Source organism: Armigeres subalbatus, chromosome 2 (assembly GCF_024139115.2).
Source record: "Armigeres subalbatus isolate Guangzhou_Male chromosome 2, GZ_Asu_2, whole genome shotgun sequence".
Taxonomy (NCBI): domain Eukaryota; kingdom Metazoa; phylum Arthropoda; class Insecta; order Diptera; family Culicidae; genus Armigeres; species Armigeres subalbatus.
The window spans coordinates 96,799,450-96,826,317 of NC_085140.1; the positions used below are offsets into that span (position 1 = coordinate 96,799,450).

The 26,868-nt window shown below is 41.2% G+C and overlaps 1 protein-coding gene across 2 annotated transcripts in view; it reads right to left on the minus strand.

Annotated features, from left to right (window-relative positions):
* Nucleotides 1-24,033, minus strand: part of LOC134210207 (uncharacterized) — a 40,815-nt gene extending 16,782 nt beyond the window's left edge. The window contains exon 1 of one of the 2 annotated variants that reach the window (XM_062686244.1): nucleotides 23,812-24,033. In XM_062686244.1, the coding sequence (XP_062542228.1) occupies nucleotides 23,812-23,880 (69 nt within the window). In that variant the 5' untranslated portion in view covers nucleotides 23,881-24,033. Of the gene's footprint in view, nucleotides 1-23,642; nucleotides 23,709-23,811 lie in introns of those variants that run through there. The other variant, XM_062686245.1, reaches the window with a different exon arrangement.
* Between the last annotated feature and the right edge of the window lie 2,835 nt (nucleotides 24,034-26,868).

The window sequence follows — 26,868 nt, forward strand, 5'->3', positions numbered from 1 at the left end:
GAAGCTGGAAAATCAAGAACCAGACTCATCAGCAAATAACGACGCAATGGCGTGCGAAATGAATTTCGTTGCAAGCACCAAACGAATGAACGATGGCCGATTCATGGTGCAACTGCCCTTGAGGGAAAATCCCAATGTGCTGGGAGATTCGAAGAAGTACGCCCTATCTATGTTTTCGAAACTAGAAGCCAGATTAAACCGAGATCAAGTGCTACAATCAATGTATATTGATTTCATGCGAGAGAGTTTGATAGCTCCAGCAGAACCCGACTACAGCAACATTCCGACGAACCGGCTTTCAATGTATCAGAACATAAAACAACGGCAACAAGTATTTTGGAAACGTTTCTCTGTGGAATATCTTAACACCTTGCAACAAAGGATGAAAACCCGACGATTATCGCCAAACTTATATGTGGGACAATTGGTCATAATTAAGGAGGATAATTTGCCGCCGCTCAAGTGGGCAATGGGCCGCATTGTCAGTTTGCACCCGGGAAGCGATGGATTAGTACGAGTGGTGGAGATTCGTACTTCCGGTGGAGTAATGAAGCGGAGTATTTCCAAAATATGTCCTTTACCAACGGAGCAACAGTTGACCGAATTGGAGAATGATCAAGCTGGTCACGTTAACGCCGGGGGTGGATGTTCGCCCTTTTTGAAGTAAAGACGACGTCAACGTTTCGTGTTGTTTTTTTTCGTTAAGTATAAATAAATATGTCAGTTCCTTCCTTTCGTCCAAGGATAAACGACGTGGTCCACACGATTTTATTTTTAATCCGAGAAGGTGCTTAAGTTTTCGCACCAGAACGAACAGGCACGGTGGAGTGCCTATGCTTGTTTAGGCTTCCTTAGTGAAGATTTTTGTATTTGGGAACGATATAGAGCCGTCGATAATTGAGGAATTCAACTACAACAGTCACGTCGATTATATGCATGTTAGTGATTCTACACAAATTAAAAGGTCAATTTTTGTATTTTTGATATAGATTTTTTCCTGAGGTTTGCAATGCCATGTTAATGCTACTTTTTTTCTGAGGATCTTTTTATTTCGATTTTTTGTGTATATTTTCTCACATAACTTAATACCAAGAAAAAAGGTACAGACACGCAACTCATGTTGGAATTTTGAAATATTGCTTGAGTTCAACTTATGCGGAAAGCAGATCCGTGTTTTGTGAGGTCGGAAAGTAAATCAATTAGAGTGTAATTTCGATAAGACACGGGTTCGGGTGTTTAGTTATGTGTTGAGCGGACAGGAAGTGCGCGTTTGCGTGTGTTTTCTATCAAACGCGGAACGATCGCGCGATCATCAAAATGCTTAGCTCTGCTTTGTGAGTAAATTACTTTTCTTAAAGCTGGTTTACAGTTTGGAAAACGTGTCCGCGGGATTTTTTACGGGATTTTGCTCCGGGTTTTGTTAGGGAAAATTTTCCGCCGATAAGTCTCCACTGTCAAAACATTTTCTGGGAAAAAGAAGAAAAATAAATAGCGAGAGAAATGGGGAGAATCAGTGAGAGCGAGGTTGAGTGGGAGATAGAGAAAGGGGAAATACACAACGCAACCTCGAGGTTAGCTGCGTGTCCTTGCAGCACCGAACATCGTGATTCGCTTTTTTAGAAGAACACCAGCGTCAGCGCATTGCCGGCTTTCCAGTCGGTCTTACCACGCCCTATGTCCTCGGAAGGTGGGAAGGGTCGACTTCACGCCTGCTTCCCTCTGCACGACTGGTATTAAGAATGATGATGCCGCGTGCACCCCAAATTGACCTCTCTGCGACAGGGTCTATTCGCCAACACACAGAGGGACTTGCCGACGCGGTGCCTACGCCTGCCCCAGCCTTGACGAGGACCCCTTTCCGTCCTCGGGCTCGGAACCCGCCCGGTTGACCGACGCCGCGAAAGCAACGATACCATGTTGTTCTTCGCGCGGCCACTTGTTCGATAAAATGATCGAGTTCGACCACAGAGCATGACAACCGGTATGACCCATGAAGCCGACTCCGATCCCTTGGACCATCCTTGAGTCCACGCGCCACCTTCTGTGGAGCTCCGAGACGATTTGGGCGATAGCCGATAAGACGGCGTTCCAGCCAACTTCATCTTTACACATCCCCGAACTAGGTTGTCCGGGGTAGTGTCCAGACCACATGTGGCAAGCATGTGGTCACGCATTGCGCGAAAACGTGGGCACACGAACAACACGTGTTCCGTCGTTTCCTCTAAACCTGCGCACACCAAACACTCGGGCGAGACCGAGGAAGCTAGCTGCGTTACCTGCATTGTGATTTTGCAGCACGCTTAAACGCCGGGCACATCGAACCCCCCATGGGGTGCTTGCTGTTCACAGCTTTGCTGGAACAAATCAAACAATCGTGCAGCATTGTGCTTTATGTCCCTCCAATCCGCAGCGTCGGCAGAGATTGCTTCTGTCAGGCCCTTTGCAGTCCCATTGCTTGTGCCCCGGTTCCAGGCACTTGAAGTAAACTTCGGGTTGCTCGTATATGCCCACAGGGCACACCGACCATCCCACATTGACGCTCCCTAATTTGACTACCTTGGAGGCGTCCGCTGCAGATAGCCGAACCAATGCTACCTGCGTCCCTGCCGGACCTTTTCGTAGCTGAACGGCTGCGGTGGGCGTCTCCACTTCACACCGTCGCTGCAGTGCCGTGACGAGCTCTTCGACTTCGGTGATCTCGTCCAGGTCTTTAACCCTTAGATTCACCTCCGTCGTGAGTGCACTCACCTTGACCGTCCCGCCTAGGACTTCATCCGCCAACTTCTTGTAGGCAGCGCCCTTTTGCGAGACGCCCCGCTTCAGCTCGAGGATCATCTCGCCCATCCGGGTACGTCTTATTCGACGTACGTCGGTGTCGAGTTTACCGAGCTTGACGTCACTCCTCATCGCCTTCAAGACGTCCGAGTACTTAGCCTCGTCCGTTTTGATGACTAGGGCATCGCCCCTGGAGCGATTGGCGCCTACCCTAGACTTCTTGCTACCCTCATTCGCCTGGGCCTTCTTTTCGGCCCTTGACGTCTTCGGTTTCCTCTTGTTCTTGACCAGGGTACAGGAGGCGTCATCCCCCTCTATTTCCCTGGTCTGGTGCGGCTGAGAGCTCTCAGTCTGCCGTAACCCCTTACCACCGTCTTTCCTGGGTGGACGGACCTTTCCAGGTCCTTCTTCCCCCGGTTTAGGAGATACCTGGCCGGGGTTCAGCTTCCCAGCCCCACTACCCTTGTTCGGGGTAGTAACCCTCCGCGTTTTGGAGCGGCCCCCAGGGAGCTCATCCCCTGGAGACTGCCTTCCCCGTTTTTGTGTTTGCTCCGTTGGAGCAGTCACCCCCGACGTGCCCGCAAATACTTGAGCCTCAGTCTGGGTAGACTTTGGCACCACCGTCTTCGCTGGCACGCCCTCGGTCGATTCGACCTTGCCCGAGTCCGCGAATCCTTGGGCCTCAGTCTGGATAGACCTCGACTCCAAGGATTTCACGGGTTTACACTTGGCCGTCCCGACCGCCCTCTCCAGCTTGGCGTCCAGGTCCAGCATCGACTTTCGAAGTTTCAGCAAGCTCCTTTTGAGTTCCTTACTGATATTATGCTTCGATGACGCAAAGTTGATGATGGCGTCCAGCTGTTCCGTCGACACCTCGAAGGCCGAAAGCCCATCGCGTTTGCGGTGCATCGCCTTCATAAGCCATGGGCCGTCTATAACCTCTATCGGCAGAGTCTGGCGCTGCGCACTGAGCTGCCGACTATTGCCTCTGGGCTCCTAGGCGGAGACCTGAACAACCCACCTCTTGCGAAGGGGTTGTCGCCTACACTACTACCACTAATTGAAGAATTGACTTGGTTTTCCATTTTGGTCCCACGAGTTGCTCGGGAAAAAAAAGCCCACCACGCCAGAGCCCAGAATGACGTGGTAAGGGACAATTATTGTGGAGGGTGCCCAGGTACCCCACAGGCTCCGTTAAAGGCCTAGCTTATTATTTCACCCCCCTGGCCATGCATCCCCTCGGCACGGGTCGCTTAACGCCTTGGGATTAGGGGTTAGGGACGATGGTCCCGTTGGTCGCACCCACTCACTCTAGCTGATGTCAGAAGGACAACAGTGCCCAGGCTGCACTACCAGCTAAGTACGCAACCCTTAGCTGGTGGTCAATTGTCATCGGAAGACCCGTGGAAGCGTGAGATTGGAACTTGTGAGGACCAGAGCTGTGTAGGTCGCTCCTTCCCAGATGTCAACTCACTATTTCGCAGCCCGAGTGAAAGAGTGAGTAAGAATAAGTGTGTGTGTGTGTGTGAGATTGACTGAGTGTGTGAGAGAGAGTAAATGAGTGAGAGTTAGTGAGTCAGTGAGTAAGAGTGAGTGAGTAAGTGAGATTGAATGAATGAGTGATAGCACATAACATATGTGTAACTTGGGTTCAAAAAGTTGTACCCAAGTACAGATTCAGAGGTGGTATAGAGAACATCGTAATGTCAAAGGCATTATACCAGTTCACTTTCGAAACACGGAAAAAAAATATAGTAAACACAATCAAACTTTACACGATGAGATGACTTAACCCATTAATGAGTACTGTATTTATATTAATATTACTCCTACCGTGAAAAAGTCACTCTTTTGACGTAGAACTACGTCTGTCTTTTCTATATTGGCTTTTTCTACACGAATCGTATTTTATGGGATTTTTTTCACTCAAATTTTGGGATTTCAGCTGGTCATTCAGACATATTTTGGGATTTACGCGGATTTTACGTTGTTTTAATTTACGCGGCCCATATCCTCCGCGTTAAAATCGATTTCAGTGTGTTACATTCAATATTGATATTGAACAATTGCTAATAGTTTAGCAGACGGTTTCGGTAAATTAGTCGATCTCGTAAGTGCATCGCAAGCATCTTCTTCTATATCACTATATTCCAACTGGAAATTAGTAATCTATTAGTATTTCTGTGGTTGCAACTGCAACTCACGTGAAGGAATAATAATTATTATCAATAAATTGTCAAACTTCTTTGTCGCGTCTACTCTGACTTCCTCCATAGGATGACCACCAAACGCCGTTGACTGCCCAGCTTCCACGATGGGCTTTCCTGTAATGAGTCACCGGGGCTCAGTCTGACTTAGTGGCAGGTGCTTAGTCAGACTGTGACGGGTGCTTTCAAACATTATAGTTATTTCTATTGATTATTCGGATATGTGATCGCTTAAGAGTGTTGTTCATCCTCGATCATTTGAAAAAAATATTTTTAAAATCCTTTTCAAATGTTGGTATTAAAATTGTATACTTCACCAGTGTTCGTAATGATCACTCAATCTCAAGAGCTCAGGTCAAGATCAAGGTCAGATTGTATTTCTATCAACATGAACCAACTTAATAGGCCCTTGATCTGAATAAAACTCAAAAGCGTGTAACCTGCACACGTCCGACGGCCTCGCGATAGCTGCAAAACAGCTGACAAAGTCGCCGCACGGAATGGAAACAAAAATCTATCTCCATGTAAATCACGTCACACAGAACACAACACACCACAACAGAACAGTCGTCGCAGAAACTTCAGAAGAAAGCCAGATCTCACTCTCTCGATTTAAGAGGGCAGTTGAAAAACCACGTGCCTAGAGCACAGTATCATCTAATAGCAAAGTAGTACTGGTTACCAAACGTACCATAATTAGGTACCTGGAACCCTATATCAAGCCAAATGCTCCCCTGAGATAATCTCCCCACTCTGAGATGATCTCCCGACTCTTAACCACCTATCGATAAAAAGCGACGGCCGATCACCAGCTTGGGCAGTTGTAAAATCCAGTCTCCTTAGTTGTCGGTTAACTGCCAAGCAGGCATTACGCGCGAGTATTCCCGTAGCGAGTGAAAGTGAGGTGTCACAATATTGAAATTGCCTGACCGACATTTATCCAGAAGTTATGTTGGATTCAGTGGAACTAAAATAGTAGATGTGGTGCAATATAGTGGGTGTTTCATTGAGCCATAGGGCAGGTAATAGTTTCCTTCCCTAGCAGCACAATTCACGTTGATTTGGTTGCAATAACTCATATATGACCAAATTTGGTCATATATGAGTATCATCAACTGATTTACAACATGTGTGTTGCTCGGGTTGATGATGAACAAATTCCTAATCTGATTCACTTAACAGAAATGGATCCCAATGTATTGTGCCTGCTCCGGTAATCTGCAATGATGGAGTAGTGTGGATGTAGCTTAGAGATCGGTAAGGGTCGAGTTGAATGTTTGAAGCAAATCCGAAATGGTTCAATAGTGGCAGAAAGTGATAACATTGGCATTCCCTTAACAGGCCTTTCGTTCGCTACATAATCATGTAGCCTGTTATGCAAGCTGCATCCCAGAGCGATGGTGAACCAGAGTGGCTGTTGGTATGGACAGCTGGCATGGTGCCGGCGGCAGTCTGCGTCTGTCCGGGCAGACACTACGGTTAGCGGTCGCCGCGGGATACACTATTTACACTGACACACACACAAAATACTAACCTGTAGGTTAATAAATAAGCGTCAGTACTAAAATACATCTTTTAATTGCATGTGAAATATATGTTTTTATTTTTGTTGCGGTGATTCCGAGTATTGTGCTTTTGTTAATTGGTCCCTATATAGTTAGAACCTATTGTTGGCGGTTCTGGGTACGTGGGCAATGGGAGCCAGTGCCATCTTCGCCTCTTTCCTACCTCTGTCCCCGTCTCATGCGGCCCCCTCTCAAGGGGGAGGTGACAAGCGTTCAACAACATCATTTATGTTGCCTAATGGATGCCTAATGTGGTAAAATTAATCATTTTTGATACCTTAAAAATACCATATATTTTATCTCATAATTCATTGAATTCAAGAGAAAATAAAACGAAACACGGCTACGTACCACCCGCATAATCATGGACCATACGTAGACCGCATCTGTTATAATTGAAGAGAATAAGTATTATTGTAACGATTGTCTCACTAATAGTAGTTAACCATAAATGGACAGACTCATATACAGTTTCAACAGTAGCTCAGATGGTAAACGGGCAAACGACCATATGAGTAATGGTCGGTTAAGTATAATTAACATTTAAATCCGGTCGATTTTTCGAACAAAATTTTCGATGTACCATACTTCAGTTGGTAGATGTACAATTGAAGAACTATATAATTACACATCAACAGCATGGTATGTATTAACAGTAAATGTTGATGTAGGGTTGGCATGGTGAATCAAGCTTAAAATTGTATGCTAACAATGAAGCAAATAGTAACAATATATCTTATAACGCATATGTTGTTTTGACCGCATGGTATGCCGTTTTTCATTATGCGGGCACATACAAAGTGAAATAACAGACATTTTTTTTTTCGTGCGACCGAATCGCCGAATAATATGCAATTAATGTGATTCAAATTTTTTGTTAATTTATTAGACCGTGCAGGGCTCAACTTTTATACCACTTTTTAGTTCCGTGTCGCTTTTCTTAGATGACAGAACGATGTTCCCCGTACCAGTTATACAACTTTGGCGAAAAGCAAAAGGGGGTCAACTTTTTGCTACGACTTCTCTTCGAAGTTACACTTATGTTATGTGGTGATAGTGAGTGAGTGAGTGAGAGTGATATAGTGAGAATTAGTTAGAGCGAGTAAGTATCAGAGTGAGTGAGAGAGAGAGTGAATGGAGAGAGAGTGAGTCAGTGAGAAAAAAATAAGTGAGAGAGGATGAGTGAGCGAGAGAGGATGAGTGAGCGAGAGAGGATGAGTGAGCGAGAGAGGATGAGTGAGCGAGAGAGGATGAGTGAGTGAGAGAGGATGAGTGAGTGAGAGAGGATGAATGAGTGAGAGAGAGGAGTGGCCGTCTCACTACTCACAGTTTCTCATTTGTCGTTCAAACTTCTCAATTTTTACTGCTCACTTTTCACCTCATTTCTCATTTTACTCTTCTTACTTCTCATTCTCAATACCCACTGCTCACTTCTCAGTATGTATTCATTTCTTCACTTCTCAAAACTCATTTCTCACTCCTCATAACTCACTTCACAATTCACACAAGCATCCGAAATATATTCAATTTGCAAAAAAGAGCTAACCGCGGTGGACGTTGGTATTCGAATTCAGATGGCTTTTTCGCAAACGTGAGCTTTAAGTGGCCTTGTTGTGTAGGGGCTATCACGCTTTTCTACAGAGTAGGAGGTTGAGGGTTTGAGTCCCTCCAAGACACGTTGATTCTTTTTCAAATCAATTTGTCCATTTCGAAACATGTGCTGTGCATATGCATGATAATTAACAAAAAAAATGATTTTTATACGGCCGAGTTGCCGAATAATGTGCAATTAATTTTAAAACTTTTCATTCAAATGATTTCATTTGATTAATGGTCATCATTCATTGCCAATCAAAATCTCCCAAACATGTTTTCACGCCTGAGGACTGTAAAATCATTCTCAATGGCACGAGCCTCGTCAGCTAGGTTGACAAAATGGTTACGATGTGTAACGTTTTGCTTAAACTATTGTCGTCATTGGCCCTGAAAAATAAGCTTTATGTTTACAAGCAAATCATCCTTCTGTGATCGAATACGGGGGCCTTCCTTAGCCGTGCGATAAGATGCGCGGCTACTAAGCAAGACCATGCTGAAGGTGGCTGGGATCAATTCCCGGTGCCGGTCTAAGCAATTTTCGGGTTGGGAATTCTCTCGACATCCCTGGGCATAGAAGTATCATCGTGTTAGCCTCATGATATACGAATGCAAAAATGTTAACTTGGCTTAGAAACCTCGTAGTTAATAACTGTTGAAGTGCAGAATGAACACTAAGCTGCGAGGTGACAAGTTCCCAGTGGGGGATGTAATACAAATGAGAAGAAGATCGAATACGGCATGCCGGTCTGGGAGAGCTGTGCTAAAACTCATATTCTGAAACTTTGACAAGTGCAAATCAAGTTCCTGCGGATAATCCTCAACACCTCTCTCAAAACACGAACTTCTGAGGGCCGCCATCTGGCTGGTAATAAAGTACTACACGAAAGCGTTCGTGTGTAAGGGAAGGTAGGGTCCGTTGCTTACACTTGGAATAGGATGTTGTTAGGGCGCTTTTATAGCAAATTAGGTTATCAAATATTTGTATATACTGTAGTTTGAATAGTGGTTAGATTATCAAATTCTCTTCATAGACACCAACGCCTCTTCAAGGCTATTTTGATAATCGAAATGTAAATTTCAAAATTATTAATCAACCTTAAAACTCATATAAAAACAAATGTAAGATTATTGTAACAGCAAACATTGATCAAATTAAAATTAATTCCACTACGATTAAAAAATGATCTGCACTGATGAAAATGTCAACACTTCCTAACGATTCTAGGATATTTTCATTTTCAATTTAGTTAATGATAACTTAATCCCGCATTGTTTTCACATACAAAAACTTGGCAAAAAAATCCAAAAGAATAAATTTATTCTCAGGTTTCTATTTTTTGTGCATTTGATAAACTTCGTGGCTCAAAAACATATTTATAAAAAAAAATATCATAAAAAGGGGATCGAGGCTCCCGAAACTCTAGGATTGCAAGAACTGTTGAATTCCATAAAATCACACGTCTATTCATACGCACAGCAAACATTTACATAGGCGAACTGTTCTATTTTCCATCTCACTGAACTTATATTCATCTCATCGCAAAACAGAGAAATACAGCACCAATCTTGTCGCGCTTCCTTTTGCTATCATGCGTGCTCACTGCTGAAAAAAATCGCACTTATAAAAAACAAATCAAATTCCTTTCGATTGCTTTGTTTTTGATGGGATGGAAATGGAAGCTATGAGATGAAGTGCCGAACCGTTCCCCTATTTTGAATGGAAAAATATTTAAAAAATCGGTGAGCACCTTTACTGCCCATGATCGCATATTTGTAACATTTGCATTTTGATTGATTTTGTCAATCGTTTGTCAATCCTCCCTACATACTAAATCATTTCCAGCTTACCTCAGATAAGTAAGATAGTAATGCCTATCTCCACTACACAATTGCGGAGATTTTATGCGAATTCTATAAGAGTCTAGCAAATGTAGCTACCCTTCTAAGGAGATTTTGTAGGAAAGTCATTCGGGTGAATCGCTAACTAGAGAATAATTGTTTCTGCTTTGTCTAGCATAAATTGGAATTAATTGGTGCATGTTGCAATGCTCTATCGGTTGCAGAACCGCAATCTGTTCAATCAAGTAAATCGAGAGCTCCCGAATTTACAATTAACATGCATAGGGGGAGATCCCCCAGCTCCGGACACCTCCCAATGCCGGACACTTGTCAACACGACACTTCTGAAGTATTTGCAACGTCTTATGTTGCACAGAAGAAACGTATTTAAAAAACCCTTTACCTGTAATGGAACTTCAGATCCACATGTTTTATTTTCAAATCGAAAATTGAAAAAATATTTCTAAAATTCCACTATTTTAGCTTACTTTAGAAGATTTGATCAGCAATATTAAAATAAATCTGATCCTTTCGGATTATGTAAAAATGATCAATTTTAGTCATATTTTGGACATCAATCATAATTTTTTTTTTGGATGTAAATATAGTCTGAAACCAATTGAGGTATTAGAGCAGCTGCCCCCAGATCTGGACAGTGACATTTTTCATTTGAACAAACAATCATTTTTCACAGCAGTATTGTTGAATTTGCTCTGATTTAATTGTTTCTCTTTTCTGAAATGATAAAAAGAAAAATAGTAGAACGAAAATAGAAGATGGCATTGAAAAAGGTGGGAATTTTGAGTTGCCTGTATCGAAGACCACTTTATCAAGAAGACTGGCAGCTCTGGCCTTTTTCCATACAAGCGGTCAACTTCATTGCCGACAGAGCCTCTTCTGAGTTGAAGTGGTAGCTTGTTATCGGTGTGGTAGTGATCTTAGCTGACAAAAGTAAATGGGGTCTAATGAAGGTGCGGAGGAAGTCGATGTCTGCTAGTGTTAGTTAACTATCAACAAATAACTTTTAGAAGAAAAATTTTCCACAGTAGGGAAAAGTAGAATTCTACTCTAAATTATGTCGACATAGCGAATATAGATGCAATACTTGCGATCGCAATGTGCCAAAAAATTTGTCATGAAGCGTGTATACTAACTATTTTCGCAAATCGCCAGTACCAATCAATTTATATTGGCCATCCACGATTATGCCATTCAGTTAATTGCGTAGCTTCTGGCTATTAGTTAACCGGCACCACGAACCCTCGCCGCTTGGTTCGCCGGGTTACAAAATTTCTCTTTTATGTTTATTTTGCTGAAGATCTACCAACACAAGCAAACGTCGATGAACCCCGCACCTTTATTATTTGCAATGGAATATAGCTGTCAATTCACAAAACAAACCACACGGAATCACAAATCAGCTCAGTTTTGTACAGGCAGCAAAATTCCTCGTGAAAATGAGTTTGAAACAAAAAGAGTTTTTCGTGGCAATTTAGAAAAAAACACAAGGAACTAATTCGAAATTATTATTTGTATGAAAATCTCGCATGGGCAGCTCCTACTTAACACCAATCAAGAGAGAGAGAGAGTCAGAGTGTAAGTTCAAAATTGAGGCTGTTTACTTAGTTTTATATGCTTTAAACTTATTTCTTTGGGGTCATTTTTGTGTTCTTATCCGTTTGTCTACAAAATAAAGTGTTATAATTTAAAACCTATTGGAACGGTAGAAACATCAAAAACTGAAAAGCGATAAAAATGAGTTTTATTTGCATCGGAAAATTTTTAACCTTTTTTTTTTTTTTTTTTTTTAATCTTTATTAAAGTGATTTTGAAGATGGTACAAAGTTCATCACTTAATTTTTTAATTTTAATTTAATAATTAACTTAATTTTTAATCTGTCAAAATTCTGGTTTGCTCAAAGGTAGCATAATCACGGCTAGTGAATTAACATTCTAAATATTTTCCGTTTTTTCTATATATTAACATCTATTTTTGTTATCTATCATCTGAATTTTCTCAATGAATTATTAGCAATGACTGGTTTCCTACTCGCAGCTGCCAGGCGCTAATGTATATGTGCAAAAAGCCAGCATGAGTTAACCGCCGGAAATTTGTATGGCGAAAAACATCTAACGCGGGTTTTCTCAAAATTAGGAATTTTCAAGAAAAACTATTTTGTACTATTTCCACCGACAAACCGACGTGCCTTCCCATATACAGTTCTTCAAATTTCTTGGCAATTACTCTCCTTTCATTACCTAGCTCCATCTGTGCGATGGTTTACACAACAGCTCTCACAAATGTGCGGGCAAATTTGGTCATGCACTCTTTAATTTATTTCATCCGCTTCCACATAATAATCAATATTCCATATAATATCAATATTCCACATAATAATCAGCTGCTGAATCTCGTGAAATTTCGTAACGAGTGCTTTTTAGTTGCATTCCTACTAATTTTCCACTCGAAATATAATGTGAGAATATTTGTTAAAAAGAATAAAAAACTCAAACAAAGTTTATTTTTATTTTTTCCCAAAATAATAACAATACTCCTCAATATTAGATCAGAAACGAACATAATCACAATCTTCAATGTTTGGCTCCGGCACAATAGAAAATTTTGGCTTCAGTTTGACAACCAAATCGATTCTATCCGCACCACCCAGGTAAAAAGTGGAACTAATCAAAATTGGAGTAGTTCCACTTTTTACGAAAAATTAGTAAGATTTTCGTGAGATAAAAAGATACGGCAATACAATTTCACTCAGTCTCTGAGTGAAGAGTTCATTTTCTACTATGTCTAGGATAGCAGAACCTTTTCGAACTTTTGGGTTTTTAGGCAAGGTAATGATAAAAATTAAGAAAAATCTAGAGAGTAAATTGTTTCAAATCAAATCATGAAAACAGTCTTCAGTCGAAATGTGAAGGAAATTAACAGGTCCGTACGGAAATTGATATAGAGTGCGGCACTTTAATCGTCAGCTCAAGACAAAATTCCGAATATTATTCTGCTTAAAGTTATGCTGATCTCATAAAATTGAAATACGTTTAATCTCAGTGTACTTCTCGAGAGTTTTTTTTTAGCATAATTTGAATGTTGTTTTAATGTATTTTGATTGATCGTGTAACTGAGGTTACAGTGTCAATTCACTCACACAAACATACATAGTACCACCTCGGCTCACCGACAGCGCTGCTAACAGTGTCGCCCGATTTCAGGCTGTGTTGCCAGTCTTCTTGATAATGTGGTCTTCGCCTGTATGCAATTTATCTGAGGAGCCCAATAAACTCTACCAGCACGTTTTAACGGCTATAACTCATTGTAAGTAAAACATATCTACTCTGAATTTACTAAAGTAACAGAGTAACAGGGTCTTATTTTAACATACCACAACAGTGTCCAATATGAGGGTGCGCTTTTATGATACGTACAATTTTGCACCAAAATTCTTAATCGCAATACATCATCGAAAAGCATGATCAAATGCTCAAATATGGCTCGTATGAATCAGAAACTTTCAAATTTTGCATTCACGGTATTCCAGTCATCTTAACCCAGATATTATCTTTTTATAGCGTTTTCCTTCCGAGAAAAACGGGATTTTGCTGAACCGCACCAAAGTTTTTTTTAAATGGTAATGAATGTATGTATATCGTTCATGTGTATATTTTTTGTTTAATATTCTGAGTTATTAAGTTGAGTGGAGTTGGGGAACATACGATTACGAAACGTTTTGTGATTAATCAGAACTGCTACTCGTAAACTTGTCTGAAACTCGATTATGCATATGTACAACATGTGATAGATTTAGTTCGGAAAAGTTATTGGAGGGCATCCCCTTCGGTGGGCTTTGATCCCACGACCCCAGTACGCTAGACAGGTCCTTTCCCTACTAAACTACGAAGGACCTCCGTCGTCCTCCGCAGCTTAGCGGGTACTGTTGAAACCAAATTCCCAGCACCAGGTACCAGCCGAACTCTCGCAATACATTTTTAGAACTAACTCTCTCATATGTATTTTTGTACACGTTGCTGATGAAGCAAGTGTGTAGGAGCCGGACAATACTAAATACTCATCCTACTTGGTTGGCATGTAATTGTCCCTTACCGCGTCATGCTGGGCTCTGGCGTGGTGGACCTTTTTTTCCCGAGCAACTCGTGGGACCAAAATGGAAAACCAAGTCAATTATTCAATTAGTGGTAGTAGTGTAGGCGACAACTCCTTCGCAAGAGGTGGGTTGTTCAGGTCTCCGCCTATGAGGTCAGAGACAATAGTCGGCAGTTCGGTGTGCACTGCCAGCGTGGGTCACTTAACCTTCTCCCCGGCTACGCCGATAGTGGCTATGGCCGGCCCATGGCTTGTGGGGGCGATGAACCGCAAACGCGATGGGCTTTCGGCCTTCGTGGTGGCGACGGAACAGCTGGACGCCATCATCGACTTTGCGTTATCGAAGCATAATATCAATAAGGACCTCAAACCTCAAACTTCGAAAGTCGATATTGGACACCAAGCTGGAGAGGGCAGTCGGGACGACCAAGTGCAAACCCGTGAAATTCGTGGAGTCGAGGTCTACCCAGACTGAGGCCCAAGGATTCGCGGACTCAGGCAAGGTTGAATCGATCGAGGGCGTGCCAGCCAAGACGGTGGTGCCAAAGTCTACTGAGGCTCAAGTATTCGCGGGCACGTCGGGGGTCAGACACAAAAACGAGGGAGTCACCAAAACGCGGAGGGTAACTACCCCGAACAAGGGTAGTGGGGCTGGGAAGCTGAGCCCCGGCCAGGTACCTCCAAAACCGGGGGAGGAAGGACCTGGAAAGGTCCGTCCACTCAGGAAAGACGGTAGTAAGGGGTTACGGCAGGCTGAGAGCTCTCAGTCGCACCAGACCAGGGAAATAGAGGGGGATGACGCCTCGTGGACCTTGGTCAAGAACAAGAGGAAACCGAAGACGTCAAGGGCCGTAAAAAAGGCCCAGGCGAATGAGGGTAGCAAGAAGTCTAGGGTAGGCGCCAATCGCTCCAGGGGCGATGCCCTAGTCATCAAGACGAACGAGGCTAAGTACTCGGACGTCTTGAAGGCGATGAGGAGTGACGTCGAGCTCGGTGAACTCGGCGCCGACGTACGTCGAATAAGACGTACCTGGACGGGCGAGATGATCATCGAGCTGAAGCGGGGCGTCTCGCAAAAGGGCGCCGCCTACAAGAAGTTGTCGGAGGAAGCCTTAAGCGAGACGGTCAAGGTGAGGGCACTCACGACGGAGGTGAATCTAAGGGTTAAAGACCTGGAAGAGATCACCGAAGTCGAAGAGCTCGTCACGGCACTGCGGCGACAGTGTGAAGTGGAGACGCCCACCGCAGCCGTTCGGCTACGGAAAGGTCTGACATGGACGCAGGTAGCATTGGTTCGGCTATCTGCAGGTGACGTCTCCAAGGTAGTCAAGTTAGGGAGCGTCAAGGTGGGCATATACGAGCAACCCGAAGTTTGCTTCAAGTGTCTGGAACCGGGACACAAGCAATGGGACTGCAAAGGCTCTGAGAGAAGCAAGCTCTGCCGACGCTGCGGATTGGAGGGACACAATGCTGCAGGAACCCTCCCAATTATTTGATTTGTTCCAGCAAAGCTACGAACAGCAAGTACCCCATGAGGGTTCGAAGTGTCCGGCGTTTAAGCGTGCTGTAAAATCACAGTGCAGGTAAGATGGACACATATGTTGATACCGGAGATAGGCACGTGGGTCAAGAGACTCCATGGGGAAATCACTTTCCACCTGACCCAGGTCCTTATAGGCCATGGTTGCTTCAGACAGTATCTACACCGGTTCGGACACTCAGCCTCGCCTGAGTGTCCGGTGTGCGCAGGTTTAGAGGCATCGTTGAAACACGTGTTGTTCGTGTGCCCTCGTTTTCGCACAATGCGTAACCACTTGCTTGCCACATGTGGTCTGGACACTACCCCGGACAACCAAGTTCGGAGGATGTGTAAAGAAGAAGTTGCCTGGAACGCCGTTTTATCGGCTATCGTCCAAATCGTCTCGGAGCTACACAGAAGGTGGCACGTGGAATCGAGGAATGGCTAGTTCAGGCGCAACTAAGAGGTGGTCCCAGGGTTCGGAGTCGGCTTCATGGGTGCCCTGTCCGAGGACATTCCCACCTTCCGAGGACATAGGGCATAATAAGGCCACCTGGAAAGCCGGCGATGCGCTGGCACGATACCACCCAGGCAACCAGAATGCATGCATAATTGAATTGTTTTTTTCTGTTATGCGATGCCTTTGCGCACAAATTTCATCGCATAATAGTCGCGAAAACGCTTTTTACGTACCAAAGTGGAGGCGATATATATGTATTTCTTATCCGACGTTGCACGGTAGTGTATGCGATGTGCACGATTTTTAGGCGAGTTTGTTCGTTATACATTGCGATGTAGTTTGTGATAACAAACTATGTTTGACAGATAATCCGATTTCATTTGGGTTTGTTTGCAGGAATATGCGTTGTCAACAAATGAAGCTTGAATAAACTTGTAAAATAGCCTACTGTGTGGGAAAAGATATAAATGAACTGATGAAATTCGCACCACAATGTGATTGTGATGAAATATGGATCGGTAAACGATATTAATCGTGCATTCTTATGCGATGTGTGGTTGTCTGGGCATGGTGTTCTTCTAAAAAAGCGAGTCACGATGTTCGATGCTGCAAGGACACGCGTTGTGCACTGGCCCCCCTTTGAAGCATTACTTTCTGGTTGTACCGAAGGGACGATGGGCCTGGCGGCAATGGAAACGGTTTAGTTAGTTAGTTAGCAGTGATATCTATTTTCAACAGATAGCATAATGAGTTACTGAAAAGTTTGAAGACAAAAGAGTTATATCCCAAATTCACCCTATCATAATGAAATGAGTGGAAGACAAATGAGCTTGTTTCTCATTTCTGAGAAAGATTCCTGGTGTGGCAGTGAAATTGCATTTGGTGGTAAAATAATTTAAATATACATACCGTGTATTTTATGGCAACATAATGTAGTAACGACTTTATCGGTTGAAGGGTTGTTACAGAATGGTTTATTGACAGCTTGGTATAACTGAACTACATTCCAAGGCCTACTCAATTAATATCGGTAATGAATGGCTTACTATATACCAATATTCTACTACAACTTCCAAATTCTGATTGAAATGATTTGGGGCTCCACCACGACAGAACTTGAAAAGATGACCAGATCGACCACACTGTGAGCATTTGACAACCGTTTTCATACAGTTTCTAGAAATGTGACCAACTTCATTGCAATTATGGCAAACCCAACGGTTATCTACAGTTGACTGTTGAAAATTTTGAGGATGCTTCACAACATTAAAAGACTCGAACCGTTTCAAACAAGCAATTATCTCCATGACCGAATCAAATTTCTGCATAGACAACATCGCTTGAAGGGAAATATCTTGAATTCCATGGACCACATATTTGACAAGAGCTGATTCGCTGAGGTTGACTGTTCTCCCGATTGCCATTATTTCGTACACGTATTTTTCATAACTTTCGTCTAACCTTTTAAACGCTTCATCAACCGAAAATGAACATCTGCTTCGTCAACGATGTTTGGAAATCCTTTTCTTAATTCTGTTTTAAAATCTTCCCAACTAGCAATCTTAACACGTACGGCTTCATACCACAGACGTGGAACCTCTCCTAACCTGGTCACAGCGTAATGAAGAACGGAAGAATCTGGCCAAGCATAAATTTTCTTCAAATTTTCTAAAACATCCAACCACAGATTTGACGTAGTTTCATCAGGGTTGAATAACGGAACCAACTTCTTAACATTGTCCGGGTGCATTGGAGTTTGATTATAATTATTCATTATTTGCGCAGCGGGTGAAATGAGCGACATGGGAACTTGTTGAACCTCGTCACCGGTATTTCGTATTGCTTGGGTGTCGGCAATTTGATTTGCTGAATCTGAAGGGCATACAGATTGACTCGAGCCATTCTCAACTTCTTCGTCGATTTCAGCAAGAACAGCTGGCTCTTGACGGATTCGAGTCGGACTTCTACGAAGGCGAGACATTTAAACCGATTAAGGTACCCCGGGGCAAGTGAAAATACGGGGTAAGTGGGTACTATGGCTGCCGATTAATCGGTGAACGTTTTTAATGATAACAATGTTCTAGAAAGATGAAGCAGAACTATCAACGAATTCACCTGACACAAAAATATTTGGAACCAAAAACATTTACGGCACCATACTAATGGTATTGTTCAATTATGACTTTGAACTACCGGCAAAATCTATTACTTTTATTTTAATCCAATGGATTTACAACAAAATAGCCATTCATAAATTCATCATTGATGTGGAAAGTGAATATTTTGAGCAATTAAATAATTGTGTGACATCGAAAACGATTTAAAAGTTTTGATTAAAGCCAAAATCGGCAATTTTCATTTGCCCTTGAGTTTAAACATACATGGGGCAAGTGGGACATATTTGAACAACATTTTCGATAGAGCCATTTAACCTATTTTTAGATTGTTGTCTAGTGAAACATAATTACGACACTCATATATCATATGGATTTGAATCAAATGCAGTTGATATCGTTGATTCCGTTGTTAAGAAGTAGTGTACAGTTGATTTACCAAATGTGTATGTGTACTTTCTGAAAATTAGGAAAACGCAATGACTATACGAAATTTTCCGTTTACAGTGCAAATAATCTATTTATTCTACAACAGATCAACAGGTTTTGTCTTGTGTTTTGTTATTTTTGAACTTCGCATCAGATTTACAGATTTTTACTTAAATAAAGTGCTTAAGACATAAATTGGCTATTTCGTTCTATTACATATTTAAAACACTGCGCATCGCCTGAATAAAAACATTCCTTTTGAAGTTCTAATTTATGTACTAATTTGTGTTCCATACAGATAAACATTCATTCGAAAAGTGAACAAAGATTTGTTTATACTTTCCATCTGACACATTTGTTATGAAAGTAAGCTAATAGAAGCCAGGCAACAGTCAGTTAAACAGTGAACCGGGTGTTGTCTTGTTTTTATATCTGCTAACATTGTTATCACTTTTTTTGGCAAAAACAAAAGTCTGCCAAGCAATAAATCTCATTCTTCAAATTAGTTTCGTTCGACAGTATAAAGCAGAATAGGTCCCACTTGCCCCGTTTGAAGGGGTAAGTGGGTCCCACAGGTAAATTTATTTCTGTCACTACCAATATTTTTTGTAACTGAATAAATGGCTTACACTTCAACAACGGAAGCATATGATGACGTATCCGTGGTTAATGTCCTGAACTACCCTGTTTTCTAAGAATGCGTTAACATTTTTTCTGAACTAGCGTTTTTTTTAGGTCCCACTTGCCCCGGGGTACCTTATCGTTTCTACTTATAGGGACAAAAAATAGGGTATCCCACTTCTGAAATTGTAGTAACGACTTTATCGGTTGAAGGGTGGTTACAGAATGGTTTATTGACAGCTTGGTATAACTGAACTACATTCCAAGGCCTACTCAATTAATATCGGTAATGAATGGCTTACTATATACCAATATTCTACTACAATAATTTATAGCGAACGGTAATGGCCGATACCGTTCTAATAAATGGTCCGGCGACTGTCGGCATCTTTCAACACGAACCACCAAGCGACTAACACGTATTCTACAGCTGCTCCGAAAACCCACTACCGTTTACAAAACTTAGTATAGTTTTACCCGGGTCTTTGATAGTCCTTTGATATGCCTCAGATTTATCCGGTTTTAATATCTAATTGATTTGGAAGCATCAAAGTTAGCTCGATATGGGCCACCAGAATATCAATCAAAACATTCGTGGTACCACAGACAAACAGACATAACACATTTAACAATCACTCATTAAATTCATCGTCGTTCAAACACTAACGACATCTGATGATTTAAGTTAGTTGGGCAAATCACGAACCAGATGGCGGTAGTGAGCAAACGTCAAACTCGAGCAAATCCGATGCGCGCGCCACGAGTGATCGATTGGCCAACTAATGATTATTTGAATTGACCAGTAAATTAGTAAACGATGGAAATTTGACAAGTGATATGTCTGTTTGTCTGTGGTGGTACTTTGCCAGCAGTCAAAGACATGTGGTCAACCATCACGGACTGAAGTGACAGCAGACTTCCGCTTGCCTAGCAGCATGATAATCTCCACAATTTCGATCAGCATTCGAGAAGGATTTTCATCAGAATCTGAGAGAAATTCTCATCAGAATCTCATCATAGAAGAATTCTCATTGAAATCTCTAAAGAATTACATTCAGAATCATCGAAGTACTCCAACCGGAATCCAAAAGCATTTACACTGGATTCCTTCCGGTATCGTTGAGGGATACCCTTTATAATACATGGAGAATTTGCTTCAGAATCTCTCGTTGATTTGCTTCGAAAGTCCTCGGCGAATTGCTTCGAAATCCTTCGATGATTTGCTTGTACATCCCTGGAGGATTTCCATCGGAATCACTGTAGGATTCTTTACGGAAACCCTGGAGGACTCCGAACTTAGACGATTTGCTTCGGGATCACTCGACTGATTGCATCGGGATTCTTCGACGATTTGCTTCTACATCCCTGGAACATTGCCTACGAAATCTCTGGAACATTCGCGTTGGAAGTCCTGGAGGATTTCCGACGGAATCTCTGGAACATTCCGGTTGGAACTCCTTGAACATTTCCGTCAGAATTTCTTAAGGATTCCATTCGGAATCTCTAGAAGATTTTCATTGGAATTCCTAAAATTTGCCCGTCGGATTCTTTGGAACATTCCCGTCCAAATCCCTGGAACATTCCCGTCGACATCTTGGAAGGATTTGGAATTCCTGGTTGACATTCCTGCTTGAGTCCCTGGTAAATTGCCTTCAGAATCCTTGGAGGTTCCCTTCGGTATGTTTGGAGGACTCTCATCGAAACCTCTGGAGATTCCCGTCGGAATTCCTGGAACATTCCCGTCTGAATTACTAAAGGATTCTCATCGGAATCCCTGGAGGAATATAGCATCATTTTTTTTTTTCATTTGAGTTAGATAGAGTATTTATGAAATATGCACAAAAAATATTCACTGCCTCGGCTGGAACCTGACGGCGATCCATCACATATTGTCCTTTGGTTGTGCGGTACAAAGCCAAATGCTACTACACATAGACGCATTAGCCACACACTATCAATTAAAGTCGTTGTAGCAATGGTGCAGACTATTGATTAATTGCTCGTATTATTTTAAAACTCACGTCTGATCTAATTGATAGTCTAAATATATTGAGGACTAGTCGACACGGCAGACGTTGTCCTGCATAGTTGGCGAAAATACGCGTTGTAAACTGCCCATTCAAAATATCCATACAAATCTTGGTTTTAGTTTTTCATTATTTCCTCAACTTTACTCGTGATTTCAGCATGAGGTAATATCATATAAACCCGTCGGAAACTATAACGAACGTAACTGCTGAAGGAATGAAGAAAATCCGTCCAGCCGTTTTCGAGTTATGCGGATACGAACACAGACCAGTGGCGTAGCCAGAAAATTGGAAGATAGATTTAAAGCTTCTTTGGAACTGCTAACTTTTAGATTTGAACTTCATTTTTATTGAGAGAAGAAATGTTGCAAAATGAAGCACGATGATATTCTACGTTTGTTTAGTTGAATTGGTTAATAGGAAGAAGGTCCCTTGACGTTAATTATTCAAATAAAAAGCAGAGTTGACCTTAGTCAACAATCACATTTTTAAAGAAAACTAGCTGACCCGGCGGACTTTGTCTCGCCAAAAACTGATCAAGTTCCTGATTCTTTTGTCGTACACAATTTATCTGAAAAACAATCCGGTTATTCAAAATAATTCTTAATTTTTGACGTAGAATACGATCTTTGGAAAAACATAGGGGGGTCATTCTGCAGAATCAAATTTGAGACCGCCACGAAAAGTGGTCAGGAAGTATGGGCGTATAACTCAGCCATCTTCCAATCGATTTTTAAGAATTTTTTATCAATCGATCGACAAACTCTTTGAGATTTTGAACAACTATTAAAAAAATAGAATAAAGATGCTAAATTATTGAAAAATTAAATTTTGTCAGGATTTGTTGAAAGCTTGTTATACACAGTTAATTGCCTACATTTCGACTATTAGTCATCTGGCGCGTGAATGGATAAATGTTGAAAATCAAATTCAGAAAATGATTAAAGGCAAGAAACCTATAATTTCTGTTCTGAATTGCTGCACTCTTATACTTAATTTTACGTTAATTTTACGGTCGTGTCTCTGATACAACTTTCTACTTTTTCCAATAATTTTATCATAAAACTTTTCCTATTAACTCAGAAACCAAACCAAAATTAGCACAAATCGACATTTGCGTTATGTGATGATAGTGTCAGGTTAGATGACATGATTTGATGAGCATTGATTTTCAAAGTGTTCCAGTTTCATCATTACATTTTTCCTCGTAAATAGAAGAAGAAAAGGAATATCAATTAGAAAAAAAATTTGGTTTTCTATTTTTGAGTGCTGCGAGGTCGTACAAACGCCAACTTTGTTTTATATATATAGAAGAAACGACCAACAATAGACTCACGGGAATGTATTTGGACAATTCTTAGCAGAAAACGTATTTTTTTATCCTTTTCACAAATAAAATTGGTGTCACTGATCTGTTCTGACCCCAAATTGACTATTTTCAAACTATCACAACATCACAAAACAGCATTCTACTCAAAATATGTTCACCATCGAGTTAGATCACAGTCACCGCAATATTCATTATTATTTGCTCTGCATTCCAAACAGATGCCTACTCATTCTCAGAACCCAATCGATCAAGGATCGCCCTCTACAAGTAGGTCAATTTTTCACACACTTTCCAGCCTTCAACAGTACACTGGGGAGATAACGACTATACTGCCGCGATTCGCATAAGAGTCCCATGTCAATTTTTCACGATTTTGATTTTCTTTAAGAAATAAGCTTAAAATGAACTCATCTTTAAGAAAAACTGATAAAATAATAGGCTTTTTTCTAGAAATTTGAAAATCAAAACCCACTTGTGTTGTCTCATCTTGCTATTTATTCGCATAACAGTCACATTCCAAATTTTAATACACTCTCACACAAAACATCAATGTAATTATGGTCCATTTGATAGTTCCATAGCAATGTATACAGATAAAGAATATTATGCCAAATTTTCATAAAGATTGCTGGTTTTATCGATTTATTAGAAATTTTTTAATTTCTCCATGTAAAACGAGTTTGCAAAATTCAACGGCATTTTTCTCAAGTTGAAGAAAACTGACATGGGACGCTTATGCGAATAGGGGCAGTATACGATTGTTCGCATGTTCCTGTAGTAATGTGCGCCATCCGTATCTGTATAATATTTATGGTCCAGTCCAGTACAACATGCGTTCCATGAATTGTACCCATGATAATGTTTTGAAGCAAATCGTTAGAACGTATTGTATCAACAACACTGATAGTAGATCACTCCCTACGATTGCACATTTCCATCAAGCGAAGAAATAAAGATTAGTTTCATCACAACTTATATTCTTCTGTGCACTTTTCTTGGAAATGTCCTTTTTTTCCGAAATATTTTGGAACAGGAATGATTCACTTTACCACCGAATATTCAACGCCATTACGAGTTGTTTTCTTCAGTTCACTGCTCATCACTTGATCTCGTCCTGTGTTTGTTTTCTTTTCATGAACTGATAACGTCCCGTGGTTTCATTACTTCACCTTTTATTCATGCGAGCAGATAGCAAAATTAACGAATTGAGAAACTTACACCACACGTCTGCTCGATGGCGATCACCGTCAACAGTATCCAGATTATCTTCGGCTTCTGGAACGCCATGCTTCCTGTATATCGTGGATCAACCACGTCCTGAAGTCTAAAACCGAATATCACAACGCGTGTCCTTTAACTTGTGTCGTAAGCGTAACTAACTGAAAACGTCCACCTCGGTCGGATTCGCAAAACACATTGATTGATAACGGAGTCTGAGCTCCTCTCGGGAGGACAACTAACCGAGCTACCGAACGACTGAGCGGCTCTATAGTATGATGACCGAGGAAGACACTCAGCCTCAGCTGTAAACGGTATACAAAACAGGGCCGATCGTCTTTCATCTGTTCTCGTTATCACCCTCCGGAGAGAATGGTTCTTCCGACGAGCGAGCATCACTGTCGTCATCATCTTATCAATTTATGCTGCGAGAACACAGACCGTATCTCGAAAGTAAAAGAAAAAGAAAATGCGGGGATTTAGCTCATTGACGGTAGGGAAACCTATGCTCAATTGATGCCGGTATTAATCGTGGGGATAGCCCACTGCATGAGACATCAGCTGCTTCGGTTATGCGCAGTGTTCGAATTGAGAACATTTGTTCATAATCAATTTCAATCATTTAATCACATAAATCTCTTTGGAATGTCCGAATACGATATATTTTTGGATGCTCAACTGTAAGACTCAATATTTATATCGGAATTGTTAAAGATGTTCAAGAACAAAACGAAATCCAGAGAGAATAAAAAAAAAACATTTGAACTTTTAAACGCAAGAAAATGAAGATGCCTCATTTACACTTGATCACTTGAAGCATAATCTCATTAATATAGAAGATTTTGAGGAAACATAATTCTCAAAAGCATTCCACGCATTGCATAAAAAATTGACAAGCAGAAATGCCAAAATTTTTATTACTAAAAAAAACAAGTGAAAAGAAAAAGATTTGGATGTGTTGATCGACATTTGAAACTTTTTTGGATTCGAAAACTTCTAACTAGGTGAGCAATTTTTGAAATAATTTCAGAAAAGTTGCCGGAACTTTTCTGTTGTTTGTGAAAAAACTTCTTCTTCTTATTGGCATTACCCCACTGGTACATTGCTACCTCGCAACATAGTGTTCGTTAAGCACTTCCACAGTTGTTAACTGCGAGGTTTCTACGCCGAGTTACCATTTTTGCATTCGTATATCATGAGGCTAACACGATGATACATTAATGTCCAGGGATGTCGAGAAAATGTCCAATCCAAAAAATTCCTAGACCGAACCAAGAATCGAACCCAGGCACCTTCAACATGGTTTTGCTTTGTAGCTGCGCATCTTACCGCCTCTATGTACTCCAAAATTCTGAAAAAAAATCCTTTGGGGATATCTAGAAATCTGGAATAATCACATGGGTTTGCTTCTTAAAATTATAAATTTTCTGGAATTCTAGTAATCAAGAAAAAAAGACATTTTACAAGAATTAATATTCTCCTTCAAGAAAGATAGTCGGGCATTGACATTTTTCTTCAACTTTCGAACACAACCGCGTCACTGCGCTGCTTTACGATCCACCGGAATTTCGGGAAGATGCATCAAAATTGGTTTCGGCTCTTCGGGTGTCACATTTCGTTTCAAATAGGAGTCAACTGAAAAATTGTTGGATGTTAATGACCGCAATGTAGGTTCCCATTTAGCGGAATTCAATTAACGCTAATTGATTCTCCAGTGAGGGCGCCCTCTGCTGCTGGGAGCGAAATTAAGATGGAGCGATTTCGCTACACTACGCCGCCGCCGCGCTGTGTCGTTTCTTTACCATGTTCAAGGAAATTTGTTTGCTGCATAGCCACTTAATCGAGCCAATTGAAAAGCGGGAGAACCAACTCAGTTGTGCATACTCCTAGTCATATGTTTTTAATTGAGATGGGCTTCCATACGCGGAAGTTCAAACGGTCTGATGTTATGTATTTGTATTAAATGCTGGAAATTTGTCTTTTAGATTGACATGAATCATGGTGGAAAAATCCAGATGATTTGTTCAAAGAATTCAACGATCTTATGATTTAAATCAGTGGTGCTCAGCACTTTGGGCGTTTTTTCCTTAATTTGCTTCTTACTCAATAAAAAAGAACTTCGACCATACAAATTGGCACTTGGTCGAAAGCTTTCAAATATATCTATCTGCTAAGGGTAATAAAACGGATATTGGTGTTAAATTCACTCCGTACGAAACGAACAAAGCAAAACAAAGGTGCGGCCCGCGGGCCGCAGTGTAATTTTACTTTGATCAAGTCGTACGGAGTGATTTCAACACCAATATTCGTTTTAATACCCTCAGCTGATAGATATATTTGAAAGCTTTCGTCCAAGTACTAACTTGTTGGCAGAGGGCTCTTTTTCATTGTGTGACAAGCAAATTAATGAGAAAAACGTCCAAAATGCTGAGCACCACTGATTGAAATAAAAATCTCTGTAAGATTCGGTAATAAGATAGTGACTTTGATGTGACTTCCATTACAATAATTGAAATTCTAATGAAGATTCTAGTAGTATTTTTGAGCTCTTTTCAATTCAAATGTTTTCATTAATCCTGCGAATTCCCATTTATGGATCAGTTCTTCACTTGTCCATGTTATCGAACGAAGGCACTCAATGATAGGAATACCGTCTTTCATTTTTAGAGGGGTACATCCAAGCATCCAAGTAGCCTCATTAAGGCAATTAGACAAGAACATGTTGAAGAATTTTTGGTGGTGCTGGTTTCGACCTTAACTATAAGATCGTCCTTAGTGTTCCGTACTTGACTTGATTCGAAGTCTAATAAAACAAATTTAAAGTTAGTTTCTCAGTAGTCCACAGAGGCAGTGGAATGGCAGGTAACATCGATTAGATGCTGTAAAACAATTTTTTACCCATGAGACTGCTTATCAAAATGTGGTGGCGGCGAGATCGGCCGCAAATTGCAATCCCGTGCAGTTGCCTGAGGTAATGAGTCTGACTTGTGACTTAAAAAATCAAATTTACCTCATTTGTGTAAATTGCTTATGATTTGGTTATCAGCAGTAATGCTA